Source organism: Myxocyprinus asiaticus, chromosome 30 (genome assembly GCF_019703515.2).
Source record: "Myxocyprinus asiaticus isolate MX2 ecotype Aquarium Trade chromosome 30, UBuf_Myxa_2, whole genome shotgun sequence".
NCBI classification, from domain to species: domain Eukaryota; kingdom Metazoa; phylum Chordata; class Actinopteri; order Cypriniformes; family Catostomidae; genus Myxocyprinus; species Myxocyprinus asiaticus.
This window is the reverse complement of record NC_059373.1, coordinates 2700375-2717172: the sequence shown is the minus strand read 5'-3', so window position 1 is coordinate 2717172 and position 16798 is coordinate 2700375. Positions and strand designations below refer to the sequence as shown.

Genomic DNA, 16798 nt, shown 5'->3' with positions numbered 1-16798 from the left:
TTCACACCCAAGCAGTCAGAGATGAATCCCAGCGCACCCAAAAAACATCAAACTCTGTCCAGATTGACCCGCGAACATTAAAAAGCACATTTGAATATAAATAGTCTGGAAGAATGAGTAACAATCGAAAGTAATTGACAAATAATATATTTTTGATTCAAAAGTGAAAGTACCCAAAGTTTAGTGAAGGTGAAGGTTTAGTGTCCATCACTGACCAGCTTTTAACCCTTATTGTACCATGGTATTCCCATGACAATATAGAACATAAATAACAATATTTTACAGAATTTGTTGGACCATGATAGTGTTTCAAAATCCTTGCAGTACCATGTAAGTACCAATGTTTGTGAATATAGCAGTAAAACAGTACCATAGTATAAAATACCACGATATTACATTCTGAATTCATGCATATTTGAACTTTTCTTTAATTTATAGACACTATAATGCACTTATCTTATTACACATGCAATATAACTAAATTTAGAAACCTTTTAGAAGACAATTAATTAAGCATTGAAAACTCTGTAACAGATTATTTTTTCATTACGGCACTTTATATGTATTCTCAATAATCAATACTTGAACACAGCTTGGTTTTTCCATTTTTACTGAATTGTTAAAAAAAAAAAAAGATTAATTCAATAAAAAAAATACAAATAATAATAATAATTATAGCCTGTATTTTTGTAGCTTCACAACATCAAGATGATAAAATTATAATTATTTAAAAAATAAAGTGACAATGTGTTTACACACTACAAACACACCAAAACACATATCCTGAAAGCATAAAACCAACATAAAAATACAACTGTTTAAGCCCAATGGGGAAACTCACAGAAAAACGCATAAGGCAGGAAAATGTTCCTAAAAATTGACCAGGAAAGATCAGGGAATTTAGTCCTCTTGACAGCAGTCCGCTGGGTTTTATAAGATGTGTCTTAAAGACAACAAAATACTGTGACACAAGTGTCAGCATAACGTTGTTTATAACCTCAACAAACTAACGTTTCAACCTGATCAGTTTAATTCGAGTAATGCTAACTCGTCACATCTGCATCTTTACAGACACAAACCGTAATCAAGTAAGTTTATAATGCAACAAACCTCTTGGCACATTAACAACCAAACAGACTTTGTTCATAAAACATGAGCACAACACATTTCTGTGTAAATTGTACGCAAGACCATTTGGACATAAATTGTCCCATTGAATAAAAAATGTAAAAAAACTCTACGTACGAATGTACTGATGAACGATTTACGCAAATGTGTTCTGCTCATGTTTCATGAATAAGGCATGTCACGTTTATCAACGCGAAACGTTTCCGTCGGGTTCCAGCGGTTCCGTCTTCAAGCCGTAACGGTTGCCGTGGCAACGTTACATTCGTCCGTCTGCAGACAAGGAGGATGCAGAACTCATGTCCTCTTCGTTTGCGCCGCACGTGTCCACCAAACAGATCAGACAGCTGGTGACGGGGAACGCGCGGACTTTACTGGACACCACCCATTTGTCCGTGTCTGTGTAATACTCCATGATGTGACCCAGACGCCCGACGCCCTGAAACCCGGCTAGCACGTAGATCACGGAGCCCACAGCCGCGCACTTCACCGTCACACCCCTCCACGGCATCGGCGACGCCATCTTCCACTCGTTACTGCCGATCTCGTAATATTCCACCGAGTCCAGCCCACCTGGACAGGAAACACAATTAGAGATTTGAGGTAGACCGATATATCGGTTTTACAGATTCATGGGCGCCGAAATTTGCTCTTTGGAACTATCGGCAAAAATCAATGCCAATAGTTTTTGTATTCCTCATCAATAAACCTGATGAAAAAGAAACATACAAAACTCACTATGTGGTGAATATACGTATATGCTATAAAAAGTTTAATTTAGTAAATACTTACATATAGAGCACAGTTACGGAGACAAGTCTCTGTCATATTAAAATAAGAGTCCGCGGTGTATTTCGGGCTTGTTAATGGTTAAAAGTCCAGTGGTTGACTTGACAAAGCAGTTATATACTGCCAACTCTTTTCTTTCTTTCTTTCTTTCTTTCTTTCTTTCTGTAACTCTTTTCTTTCTTTCTATCTGTAACTCTTTTCTTTCTTTCTTTCTGTAACTCTTTTCTTTCTTTCTTTCTATCTATTTATCTATCTATCTGTAACTTTTTCTTTCTTTCTTTCTATCAATCAATCAATCTATGTCTGAAACTTTTCTTTCTTTCTATCTATCTATCTGTCTGTCTGTCTGTAACTCTTTTCTTTCTTTCTATCTATTTATCTATCTGTAACTCTTTTTCTTTCTTTCTATCTGTAACTCTTTTCTTTCTTTCTATCTGTAACTCTTTTCTTTCTTTCTATCTATCTATCTATCTATCTATCTATAACTTTTCTTTCTTTCTTTCTATCAATCAATCAATGTCTGAAACTCTTCTTTCTTTCTATCTATCTATCTATCTATCTGTCTATCTGTAACTCTTTCTTTCTTTCTATCTATCTGTAACTCTTTTCTTTCTTTCTATCTATCTAGCTTCTGTCTGTCTGAAACTCTTTTCTTTCTTTCTTTCTTTCCATCAATCTACCTATCTATCTATCTATCTGTCTGTCTGTCTGAAACTCTTTTCTTTCTTTCTATCTATCTATATATCTGTCTGTCTGTAACTTTTTTCTTTCTATCTGTCTGTCTGAAACTCTTTTCTTTCTTTCTATCTATCGATCTATATATCTGTCTGTCTGTCTGTCTGTAACTCTTTTCTTTCTTTCTATATATCTATATATCTGTCTGTCTGTAACTCTTTTCTTTCTTTCTATATATCTATATATCTGTCTGTCTGTAACTCCTTTCTTTCTTTCTTTCTTTCTTTCTATCGATCTATATATCTGTCTGTCTGTCTGTAACTCCTTTCTTTCTTTCTTTCTATCTGTCTGTCTGAAACTCTTTTCTTTCTATCTATCATCTGTCTGTCTGTCTATCTGTCTGTCTGTCTGTCTGTCTAACTAGCTGTTTGTCTTGCAAACTTAGAACTTTTAAAAAAAGTTTAAACTTTTAGACTAGGCTTTGTCAAGTCAACATTAAAGTTTATATATTGACAAACTTTTATCTGGTTATTTTTGCAATTCTTTTTTGCTGCTGCTAGTGGCACAGAAATTACACCCTTCTGCTTTAATGCAAATACTGTCAGATTTTTTCTGATGGATTTCTGTATGATGTCAATGGAATTATACCTAATGTATTCTGTCCACCGACGGCATATATTCTTGAGTTTACGACCACCAGACCGTGATTCTTACGTGCTTCTCTCATTCCACAGAGAACTCGCCACCTGAAAACAGTCACAACACATACACAGATGTGCTTAGAGAGACACAAATTTCAGTCTGTTCCTCACACAAAGCTATCCTATGGCTTCAGAAGACTTGGAATATAGTGCACAATTCATATGGAATACTTTTATGATACTTTCATAGTCTTTGGAGCGTGACAGCCCCTAGTCACCATCTACTTTCATTGTATGGCAAAGAACAGCTTGGAAATTCTGCTAAACTCCTCCTTTTGTGTTTCATGGAAGAAAGAAAAGTCATATGGTTTTGGAACAACATGAGGTTGAGTAAATGTTGACAGAATTTTCATTTCTGAATGAACTATTCCTTTAATTCTCGCATTAACATTGTATAATTCATAAATAATTTGTTAAATTCTATTTTCTTCTAAGCTAAGGCGACCGAAATTTACGCTAACTACTAAGGCTCTATTGCTGTTTTGTGTCTTGTAAAACGAGACGTACTCTTCTGTGTTTGGGTCGTACACCTCGCAGTCGTTGAGGACTCTACCGGATACGTTGTTTCCCAGACTTCCTCCGCAGACGTAGATGAGCCCGTTGGTCTCTACTGAACCGTGACTGCAGCGCGGCATCAGCATGTTGGGTTTCGTCTGCCACGTCTCTGTACGCGTGTCATAACACTCAAACAGATTCAAAGCAGAGCTTCCTGCAAACACAGAGAGTGCAATAACTCAATGAACAAGGTCTTTATGAATGTTTATGCTTTATATCATGGTTATGATCGAGAAAGGAAAAATAAGGTGATTTTGACAATATGCCCTCTTGAATGCATGGAAAAATTCTAGTCTAGAGATTTCTTGAATCAGAGCTAAATAACTGGATAGTGTTTTAAACTGGAGTCCATGCACATGTCCATTCAGTTTTTTCAGTATGGAACAGACTGGGTGAGTGCTGATTAATTCATGTAATAAAGACTACATCCTTAAACGGTGCTTAGATTTCAAGTTCCTAACGGCACCAAACGGAATCGCAAAAATATGTTTCCAAACATACCACAGAGGCCATGCATTATTATATTGCATGTTTTGTATTGTTTTCTTGATATTCTTTACTTGTGATCATGATACAACAAAAGACATGTTGATAAAACAAGTCATCTTGAGTTTTTATTTATCTCAAGAAAGCAAGACCCCTAAATAACATTATCCTGACACACCCCGAAAGATTCACAATATACTTTTTATTGACAAAGCCTTAATATTTACAATAAATATTCCTTTTTTATTTGATCAAAAATATTACCATCCTGAAACAGCCTAAATATTTACATTAAATTTACTTTATTTAACTTAATTTTATTTTATTGTAGTAAATTCAGACCCTCCTGGCACAGCCTAAATATTTATAATAAATATACTTTTTTTATTATTATTATTATACCATCTTGAAACAGCATAAAAATTTACAAATAAAAATACTATTTTGTTTTATTTTATTTTATTAAATTAAAACCCTCCTGACACAGCCTAAATATTTACAATAAATATTCCTTTTTTATTTGATCAAAAAAATTACCATCCTGACAGCCTAAATACAGGTGCATCTCAATAAATTAGAATGTCGTGGAAAAGTTCATTTATTTCAGAAATTCAACTCAAATTGTGAAACTCGTGTATTAAATAAATTCAATGCACACAGACTGAAGTAGTTTAAGTCTTTGGTTCTTTTAATTGTGACAATTTTGGCTCACATTTAACAAAAACCCACCAATTCACTATCTCAAAAAATTAGAATACATCATAAGACCAATAAAAAAAACATTTTTAGTGAATTGTTGGCCTTCTGGAAAGTATGTTCATTTACTGTATATGTACTCAATACTTGGTAGGGGCTCCTTTTGCTTTAATTACTGCCTCAATTCGGCTTGGCATGGAGGTGATCAGTTTGTGGCACTGCTGAGGTGGTATGGAAGCCCAGGTTTCTTTGACAGTGGCCTTCAGCTCATCTGCATTTTTTGGTCTCTTGTTTCTCATTTTCCTCTTGACAATACCCCATAGATTCTCTATGGGGTTCAGGTCTGGTGAGTTTGCTGGCCAGTCAAGCACACCAACACCATGGTCATTTAACCAACTTTTGGTGCTTTTGGCAGTGTGGGCAGGTGCCAAATCCTGCTGGAAAATGAAATCAGCATCTTTAAAAAGCTGGTCAGCAGAAGGAAGCATGAAGTGCTCCAAAATTTCTTGGTAAACAGGTGCAGTGACTTTGGTTTTCAAAAAACACAATGGACCAACACCAGCAGATGACATTGCACCCCAAATCATCACAGACTGTGGAAACTTAACACTGGACTTCAAGCAACTTGGGCTATGAGCTTCTCCACCCTTCCTCCAGACTCTAGGACCTTGGTTTCCAAATGAAATACAAAACTTGCTCTCATCTGAAAAGAGGACTTTGGTCCACTGGGCAACAGTCCAGTTCTTCTTCTCCTTAGCCCAGGTAAGACGCCTCTGACGTTGTCTGTGGTTCAGGAGTGGCTTAACAAGAGGAATACGACAACTGTAGCCAAATTCCTTGACACGTCTGTGTGTGGTGGCTCTTGATGCCTTGACCCCAGCCTCAGTCCATTCCTTGTGAAGTTCACCCAAATTCTTGAATCGATTTTGCTTGACAATCATAAGGCTGCGGTTCTCTCGGTTGGTTGTACATCTTTTTCTTCCAAACTTTTTCCTTCCACTCAACTTTCTGTTAACATGCTTGGATACAGCACTCTGTGAACAGCCAGCTTCTTTGGCAATGAATGTTTGTGGCTTACCCTCCTTGTGAAGGGTGTCAATGATTGTCTTCTGGACAACTGTCAGATCAGCAGTCTTCCCCATGATTGTGTAGCCTAGTGAACCAAACTGAGAGACCATTTTGAAGGCTCAGGAAAACTTTGCAGGTGTTTTGAGTTGATTAGCTGATTGGCATGTCACCATATTCTAATTTTTTGAGATAGTGAATTGGTGGGTTTTTGTTAAATGTGAGCCAAAATCGTCACAATTAAAAGAACCAAAGACTTAAACTACTTCAGTCTGTGTGCATTGAATTTATTTAATACACGAGTTTCACAATTTGAGTTGAATTACTGAAATAAATGAACTTTTCCACGACATTCTAATTTATTGAGATGCACCTGTATATATAATAAATATACTTTTTATTTGATTTGATTAAATTAAGACCCTCCTGGCACAGCCTAAATATTTACAAATAAATATACTTTATTTAACTTAATTTTATTTTATTGTAGTAAATTCAGACCCTCCTGGCACAGCCTAAATATTTATAATAAATATACTTTTTTTTATTATTATTATACCATCTTGAAACAGCATAAAAATTTACAAATAAAAATACTTTTTTGTTTTATTTTATTTTATTAAATTAAAACCCTCCTAACACAGCCTAAATATTTACAATAAATAGACTTTTATTATTATTATTTTTTTATTATTATTATTAAAACCCTCCTGACACAGCCTAAATATTTACAATAAATATACTTTTATTATTATTATTATTATTATTTTTAAATTAAGACCCTCCTGGCACAGCCTAAATATTTATAGTAAATATACTTTTATTATTATTATTATTATTATTATTATTAAAACCCTCCTGACACAGCCTAAATATTTACAATAAATATACTTTTATTATTATTATTATTATTATTATTTTTAAATTAAGACCCTCCTGGCACAGCCTAAATATTTACAATAAATATACTTTTATTATTATTATTATTATTATTATTTTTAAATTAAGACCCTCCTGGCACAGCCTAAATATTTACAATAAATAGACTTTTATTATTATTATTATTATTATTATTATTATTTTTAAATTAAGACCCTCCTGGCACAGCCTAAATATTTACAATAAATAGACTTTTATTATTATTATTTTTTTATTATTATTATTAAAACCCTCCTGACACAGCCTAAATATTTACAATAAATATACTTTTATTATTATTATTATTATTATTATTTTTAAATTAAGACCCTCCTGGCACAGCCTAAATATTTACAATAAATATACTTTTATTATTATTATTATTATTATTATTATTATTATTATTATTATTTTTAAATTAAGACCCTCCTGGCACAGCCTAAATATTTACAATAAATAGACTTTTATTATTATTATTATTATTATTATTATTATTTTTAAATTAAGACCCTCCTGGCACAGCCTAAATATTTACAATAAATAGACTTTTATTATTATTATTATTATTATTATTTTTAAATTAAGACCCTCCTGACACAGCCTAAATATTTACAATAAATATACTTTTATTATTATTATTATTATTATTATTATTTTTAAATTAAGACCCTCCTGGCACAGCCTAAATATTTATACTAAATATACTTTTTAATTTGATTAAATTACTTCCATCCTGACACAGCCCAAATTCCTTTTCTGTTGTTGATGTTTTTAATAAGTGTATAAAATGAATCTCACTTCAAAGAGGTGGTCTACCAAGATAAATATGATAAATGATAAATATCCTAACAAAGAAATAAACTTTGATTTATTAGATGTTTTTTATTAGAGAGTTTCTTTGTAATGAATGACAGTGAACACTGCACGGGTCAGTAAAGATGTGTTTCTGCTCATGTGACTGAAGGGTCTGACCAATAGAAATAAGTTTCACTCAGCACAAACATTTGAGTCATTTCAAATTTTAAAGCAACCTCATCCGCTCTCTTTTTCCAGTGGAACATCTGTTTCCTGCACAAACTCACCCACTTCTGACCCTCCTGAGGTGTAGATCTTTCCTTTAGATGCACAGGCCGCCAGACTGTCCCGTGGGTTTGGGGGTCCGAGTTTCGAGTACCAGCTGTCCTTCACCACGTTATAGCAGTCCATGCGTTTAATGGGGAAGAGCTGAGAGCCGCCCAGGATGTACACAACATTGTCCCAGAACACAGACGTGGCGTCACGACGTTTCTCAAACGGACAGCGAATGTCTGTCCAACTGTAATCCTGAAACAAAACACACGACAATAACTCGACATCACAAGCCTAGAATTAGCACTGGCTCCCATACCTTTCCATGACATTCCCAGTCATTGTGATTACTAATTAATAATTAAAAAAAATCATTTTATATAGTTTGCAATCACATTTTAGAACAGTGCATAACTAGAAATGTTTATAACCATTATAGCATTTATTGACTTTGCATTATTTTCCGTAACTTTCCCAGGTCTGGAAATCATCATTTTAAAATTCCCTGATAGTCTTTCTATGACCTGAAAATCCTGTATCATCTTCCTGTCTCATTGACACGACAGATCTGTGATTTGCAGACAGTTTTATGGATAATTGTGATTATTCTCGGGAAAGCGCATACCTTTGGGTTAAAGTAACGGCAGGATTGCGGTTGTGAGCCTCCGAACAGAGCGATGCGGTAGTCGTGTTTCTTGCGGCGCGGTCGACTGCTCTCACCGAGCTCCTCGCGGTCTTCTGGAGACAATAAATGATATCGCATCCCACCTGACCACAAACACACAGAGACACATAATGAGCTCAGAGTAACTCACTGTACACACTGTCTCACCACATAAGAGCAATTTAAAGAACTTAATTGTGAAACTAAAGTTAACTGAAGTTAATTCAAGTTGTGTTAAGTAAGGCCACTAATTGGCTAATTGTCTAAAGGCTTGACATCATTTTCTGGAATTTTCCAAGCTGCTTAAAGGCACAGTTAACTTAGTGTATGTATACTTCTGACCCACTGGAATTGTGATATAGTCAATTAAAAGTGAAACAATCGGTCTGTAAGCAATTGTTGGAAAAATGACTCATGTCATGCACAAAGTAGATGTCCTAAACGAGCTGCCAAAACTATAGTTTGCTAATATGAAATCTGTGGAGTGGTTAAAAAATGAGTTTTAATGACTTCAACCTAAGTGTATGTAAACTTCTTACTTCAACTGGACCATTCTACTGAATTGGTTAAAATTCAGTTTTTTCCACCCCAAAATAAATAAAAAAATAATAAAATATATATATATATATATATATATATATATATATATATATATATATATATATATATATATATATATATATATATATGTCCCATATCTTAGGTCCACATTTCTAGTAAAAAAAAAAAAAAACAGTCCATTTTCAGATTATATTTTCATACTTTTTTGTAATGTTTTTTTTCTCTCCCGAAATTTTTCACTACCGAAAAAAAGAAGTACACCATAATAAAAAATAAATAAATGGATCTATTAAGAATGTATTCCACCTTGCCCCTAACCCCCAACCCAAAAGATAATTGCAATGAATTTTTCTAGAAAATGTTCACTTTTAAAATGTTCAAATTTAACAAATTTCAAAGTTTAATTTATAGCTAAAATAATAAATAGATAATAACATTTTTATCTATTTTAAAAGTAAAAAAAAGTTAAAATAAAACAAATAAAAAATAGGAAAAATGTATCTAAATACTAAACAAAAATAAAGTAACATTTAAAGTAAACATTAAAAAATTAATTAATTCAAATTTAAAGGAATATTCCGGGTTCAGTGGACTACTTGCACTGAGCCTCACGACGCACTTGCGCTTTGAAACAGTGTGGCCCGCTAGTTCCCAATAAATGTGCTTACATGCGCCGTAGCTGCCTAGTTCCCGAAAGCCACTTCAAATGAGTGTTCAGCGGTCTGAAGCAGACATTTAACCACAGATCAGCTCGAAACGCACATGACAAAGGGTGTCAGCACCAGCGGTGCTCTTTGAATTAAACAACGGCATGCTTCAGTCACTGATGTCCCATGTGTGAGTGAGGAGAGACGTGATGAACGCATGCATCACCCTGTCTTTATTAAATGTATGTTGTAATCTTTATTTTGTGTCACCGTTTCACTGATAAGTACTGTATATCGATAAATGTTGAAATGCAAATGCATAAGTAAGAGCTGCTAAAGATAATGAGTTGAAATAATATATATTTAGTGTGGTTAAATATATATTTTAGCACAGTTTATTTAATTTGATAATACAACTGCTTCATTCTGCTCTGAATGATGGTCAGAGTAAGATAACAGCTAATGCATTTAGAAATAAATACATCTGGGAAATTTATCCAAAGAAAAGTCATTTGCAATCATTGTATGGTGGAATTTATCACTGAATCTCAACTGGATGTTAATGAGACAGATAGACTGCTGCAGGTTATACTGTATATGTTTGATTATATTTGGAAAATAAATAATATATTGAGAGGCAAATTATAAAACTAAGACGTCACGTTAGCGCCTAAAATATGATTAATTGATTTAATCAACTGACAGCCCTAAAAAAAGATATAATCTGTCTTCAGTGAATAAATCTCTGCACATAGGCGCTCTGAACGCTGTAACCGGAAACACCGGAGCCGCACTACTTATAATGCGGAAGCAGTTGTGCAGGTAGTCAATACAAGTCGAGCTCAATCGACAGCACTTATGGGATAATATTGATTACCACACAAATTAATTTCGACCCGTCCCTCCTTTTCTAAAAAAAAAGAAAGAAGCAAATATCAAGGTTACAGTGAGGCACTTACAATAGAAGTCAATGGGGCCAATTTCTGGAGGATTTAAATCCAGAAGTGTGAAGCTTATAATTTTATAAAAGCACTTACATTAATTCTTCTGTTTAAACTCATGTATTATTTGAGCTGTAAAGTTGTTTAAATCATCATTTCTACAGTCATTTTAGGGTTTGATGACATCGTCACGGCAACGAAGTTGTACAATTGGTTATAACTTTACACAGATGCGGTTAGTAAGTGATTTTATCACAGTAAAATCATGTTTACACACATATTGTTTATGTCTTGTGTCTATACTTTTGAAACAGTGAGTATTTTAACGTTTATGGATTGGCCCCCATTGACTTCCATTGTGAGTGCCTCACTGGAACACAGATTTTTTTAAATTATTTTATCCCCTTTTCTCCCAATTTGGAATTCCCAGTTCCCACTACTTAGTAGGTCCTCGTGGTGGTGCGGTTACTCACCTCAATCCGGGTGGCGGAGGACAAGTCTCAGTTGCCTCCGCTTCTGAGACCGTCAATCCGCGCATCTTATCACGTGACTCGTTGTGCATGACACCGCGGAGACTCACAGCATGTGGAGGCTCATGCTACTCTCCACAATCCACACACAACTTACCACACGCCCCATTGAGAGCGAGAACCACTAATCGCGACCACGAGGAGATTACCCCATGTGACTCTACCCTCCCTAGCAACCGGGCTAATTTGATTACTTAGGAAATCTGGCTGGAGTCACTCAGCATGCTCTGGATTCGAACTCATGACTCCAGGGGTGATAGTCAGCGTCAATACTCACTGAGATACTCAGGCCCCCAGATTTGTGCTTTTTTAAAGAAAAGGAGGGACGAGTCAAAATGAATCTTTGTGGTAATCAACATTATGCCACAAATGCAGTCGATTGAGCTTAACTTGTACTGAATCTGGAATATTCCTTAAAAAAATAATTGAATTGTAAAATAAAAGACTCAACTCTCACGCCACAAATGAGCGTTCAGTTAGTAATAACTCACAGATGACCATTTTCAGGCACTCTGGATTATCCTGGATCAGCGGTTCGGCCTGGACCGTCTTGCTGAGGAAGTTTTTGGATACGAGAGGGAATCGAACTTTTCCCAGAATGTCAACAATGTACTGCTGCCGATTCAACACGTCGTACTTGAGCCACCGAACAGCTGCGTCATATATCTGTATGATTAACACACACACACAACTGTTAAACAAACCTGTCTGCTTCATTAACAAAAATAGAATTACCATGTTTTTTTTGTTTTACCATGGTATTCTTCGAAGTACCTTGGAGTTCCAGGTAAATAGCATGTAATCATTTATTCCTGCTGAAAAATGTCTGATTTAATCTGGTCTCCCAGCGTGACCAGGTAAAACGTATCCAAAACCCCCTTAAAACCAGCCAACAGATCAGCCTGATCAGGCTGGGAGACCATGTAAGACCAGTTTAGACTGGTTTAAGCTGGTTATTGTTTCTCACCTGGTCTTCGGCTCTGACGGTCAGTGTGTCTTGCTGCAGCAGGTGCGTCACCTGTTTAACATCCAGCTGTAGAAACTCATCCATTTTATAAACGTCAGTGAAGTGCTGATGAATGAAATCATCCGCCGCGATCTTCAGCTCGGGACAGTTCAGACATTCAGCCAATGCACTGATGCCTTACGATAAAAACAACCAATCACAACATTCCTCTAATGATTTATGCTGAATATCTGATACATACAGTACTTCAATAATCTGCACAATAGATTGGTGACCATACTGGTATTGATCAATATTATACAGTATTAGCATCTTTTTTTTGTATCGCATCAATATATATTTGTATCAATCTGATAAGGCTAAGGCTTTTATCCAATTAAACAGTAAATGAGTGAAACATTATATTAATGATATTTACACCGTGTTAGTATTAAATAAAATCACTGCATTGCAGTATTACTGAGAATCATAATTAAATGTGTTACCAATAAATTAAAAAATAAAATCTCTGTAAAAATAATCACAGTGAAAATGAAAATGTCACAATGCAATGCAAAAAAATTCAAAAAGATCCTTATATATATATATATAGTTGGAACAAAAATAATCCTTTTTAAGGATCTTTCTGAATTCTTTTGGCATTGCATTGTGACATTATTTTCATGACAATTAAGCCGACAATTGCAATTCAAAGTGCTTTACATAAAATGTAAAATAAATACATTTTAAATCAAATAAATAAAATAGAAAAATACATTTTAAAACCAGTTAAGAACAAAAGATAAGAATAAAAAGATTAAAAATGAATAAAACAGAAAAAGAATACAGAAATTAAATTATATAGTGCAATCAGTGAGTGCAGCACAGTGCTCAGTGAAAAAATGCACAGCTGCACAGATGTATTTTTAGTGCAATTAATTACATAAAAAACAGCATGTTAAACAAATTAACTAAATTAATCACGCCCCCTGATGCATACGTAAATTCCGTAATGAAGTACAGATTTTACTACCATATGAGCAATTCAAGTGAGCAATTTCAATTCATTGATTGTCAATTAAAAACAGCACAGATGGAACGCAAGAACGCATCTTGTGAGAACTGCACACACTGATGAACTCAATGCAAAACAGATTGCTGTAAACTGTAGGCTTGTCCAATGATATAAGAATAAAGCGAACAATATATTGAGTTCTTAAGATACTTTCTGTATTGTCTAATCAATGCTTTATTCATCTGCCACAATAATGCAATTTATTATATATTATAATTATATATTTATTATAGGCCCTACATAAGACAATTCAAAAGACTGAGAAGCCGACTGCAGGACAAATCGCATAAGTTCTCTTGTGTCTCACCCAGACAGTTGGTCGCGTCCACCTGCTCTTTCAGGAAGTCCACACACATCTTCTTCACAGGTTCAATCTGATATTGATTAGCAGCGTTCAGCAGAGACTGAACATTATTACTGTTCACTGAGATCCTGCAAGAACATAAAGAAAAATACATGTTTAAGAGATCCGTCTTCCCATATAAACACATGAACTCTTGATAAATGAAATGAGTGAATGAAGTTAATTCATAGCTCTACACTGAACTGTCTGAGGTACATGTATAAATTCTAGCAGTCAGTCAAATACAATCCCATCCACAGAAGTCCGATGAATCATTTTTATTGAGTAGCACTCTCTCTGTTTCGTCATGTCTTACCGTGCCGTGTAGACAAACTCAACCAGTAGTTCAATGATCTCAGGTTCTGCTCCTCCGAGCTCGACCTCATGATTCGTGGCTTCCATCATGCTCGCTGCAGAACATGCAAAACTATCATTACATTCCTTTCTGTCTCCTGCATAATATGTGATTGTATTTATGTCGTGCATGCGTGTTTAAATGCATCACAGACTGCCTCTCACATGTGAACATGAGATTGAAGAAGTGGCTTGCGGCGGCCAGCACCACTCTATGCGCCAGGATGTGTTTCCCCTCCACCACCAGTATGACATCACAGAGGATCCCCTGTGAACACAGGTCAAAGGTCACACAGTGTGGAGGTGAAATGGGTTTCTATCACAAACTCGATAATAAATGCACAAGACAATTAATATGACATCACCTGGAATATGCATCATTTCAAGTGATAATACATCAGTCATATATCAGAACCTATGATGTACTGTACATGCCAGACACTGATTATCGAATGCATATCTCAAATATCTCAGATTATATGATGTATATATGTGAGACAATTTACCTTTTATGATGCATATGTCAGATTTTATAAATAATTTGTCCGATTATATTATGCACATCTTTAATATCTCATGATATGATATACGTCTCAGATTATATAATGCATATGCCAGATTACATGATGCATATCTCAAATATCTCAGATTACATGATGCATATCTCAAATTACATGATGCATATCTCAAATATCTTAGATTACATGATGCATATCTCAAATATCTCAGATTACATGATGCATATCTCAAATATCTCAGATTACATGATGCATATCTCAAATATCTCAGATTACATGATGAATATCTCAAATATCTCAGATTACATGATGCATATCTCAAATATCTGATTACATGATGCATATCTCAAATATCTCAGATTACATGATGCATATCTCAAATTACATGATGCATATCTCGAATATCTTAGATTACATGATGCATATCTCAAATATCTCAGATTACATGATGCATATCTCAAATATCTGATTACATGATGCATATCTCAAATATCTCAGATTACATGATGCATATCTCAAATTACATGATGCATATCTCAAATATCTCAGATTACATGATGCATATCTCAAATTACATGATGCATATCTCAAATATCTCAGATTACATGATGCATATCTCAAATATCTCAGATTACATGATGCATATCTCAAATATCTGATTACATGATGAATATCTCAAATATCTCAGATTACATGATGCATATCTCAAATATCTGATTACATGATGCATATCTCAAATATCTCAGATTACATGATGCATATCTCAAATTACATGATGCATATCTCGAATATCTTAGATTACATGATGCATATCTCAAATATCTCAGATTACATGATGCATATCTCAAATATCTGATTACATGATGCATATCTCAAATATCTCAGATTACATGATGCATATCTCAAATTACATGATGCATATCTCAAATATCTCAGATTACATGATGCATATCTCAAATTACATGATGCATATCTCAAATATCTCAGATTACATGATGCATATCTCAAATATCTCAGATTATATTATGCATATGTCTGACAAATCAGATTGCATGATGCATATACCACACATCTCAGAATATAAAATGCATATTTCAGATTATGTCTCAAATATTTACGTTTACATGATGCATATGGTAGATATGTCAGATTATATGATGCAAACGTCAGATTACGTGATGAATATTTCAAATATCTCATATTGTATAATGCATATGTCAGATGTTTTAGATATATATATGATGTATATGTTAGACGATTCAGATGTTATGATGCATATGTCAGATTATATGATACATATCTCAGATTACATACACGTCTCAGATTATATGATGCATCTCTCAAATATCTCTGATTTTACTATGCACATGCCAGATTACATAATGCATATTCAGATATATCAGATTATATGATGCATATCTCAAATATCTCAGATTATATGATGCATCTTTTCAAGATCTCATATTTTATGATGCACAAGCCAGACATGTCAGATTATATGATGCATATGTCCGTCAAATCAGATTACATAAAATGTAGATGATGCATGTCACAAATATCTCTTATTTTACAATGGATATGCCAGTCATCTCAGATTAAATGATGGATATGTCAGATATATCAGATTATACGATGCATATCTCAAATATCTTTGATTATAGAATGCACACATCAGACTATATGATGCAGATCCCAAATATCTACGTTTAAATGATGCATATCTAAAATATGTCAGACATGCCAGATATCTCTGAATATATTATGCATATGTCAGATTTTATGATGCATACACCACATATCTCAAACTATACAGATTATGTGACGGACACGCCAGACTTTACAGGTTATATGATGCATATGACAGATGATATTTACCTGTTTCCTCAAGTTATTCATAACACCCATGATATTGGACAATAATCTGAACTCCTCTTTAGATGCAATCTTCTTCTCGTTTTTCTTTTTGGGTCCTACTGTCTTCTCGCATGATGTTGAGGCCATACTGATCATCATTTATCACGCATATGATGAGAGAGTTTATTAAATTAAGACAGTGAGCTGATCTGTGTAGCTTTGGAGATAAATCCGAGTGATGTGAACCGAGCAACAAAACAGCAGGATTCACTACTTCCGCCTACTGA

At 34.3% G+C, this 16798-nt stretch overlaps 1 protein-coding gene across 1 annotated transcript; it reads right to left on the bottom strand.

Annotated features, from left to right (window-relative positions):
* Positions 1-593: 593 nt before the first annotated feature.
* Positions 594-16774, bottom strand: LOC127420666 (kelch-like protein 7). Its single transcript, XM_051663114.1, has 11 exons — positions 16533-16774; positions 14305-14407; positions 14102-14195; positions 13750-13874; positions 12389-12564; positions 11913-12087; positions 8704-8846; positions 8093-8333; positions 3798-3999; positions 3238-3335; positions 594-1698 (listed from the first exon to the last, which is right to left on the bottom strand). The coding sequence occupies exons 1-11, from the start codon at positions 16668-16670 to the stop codon at positions 1385-1387; spliced, it is 1809 nt and encodes a 602-aa protein (XP_051519074.1). The 5' UTR covers positions 16671-16774; the 3' UTR covers positions 594-1384.
* Positions 16775-16798: the final 24 nt, after the last annotated feature.

Excerpts from the sequence above, each read along its gene's own strand:
- LOC127420666 (XM_051663114.1), bottom strand. The coding sequence starts at position 16,670 with ATGATGATCAGTATGGCCTCAACATCATGCGAGAAGACAGTAGGACCC. Across the intron at positions 13,875-14,101 it reads GAGTTTGTCTACACGGCACG|GATCTCAGTGAACAGTAATA; the intron begins GTAAGACATGAC and ends ATGTTCTTGCAG. Across the intron at positions 12,565-13,749 it reads GGACGCGACCAACTGTCTGG|GCATCAGTGCATTGGCTGAA; the intron begins GTGAGACACAAG and ends TTTTATCGTAAG.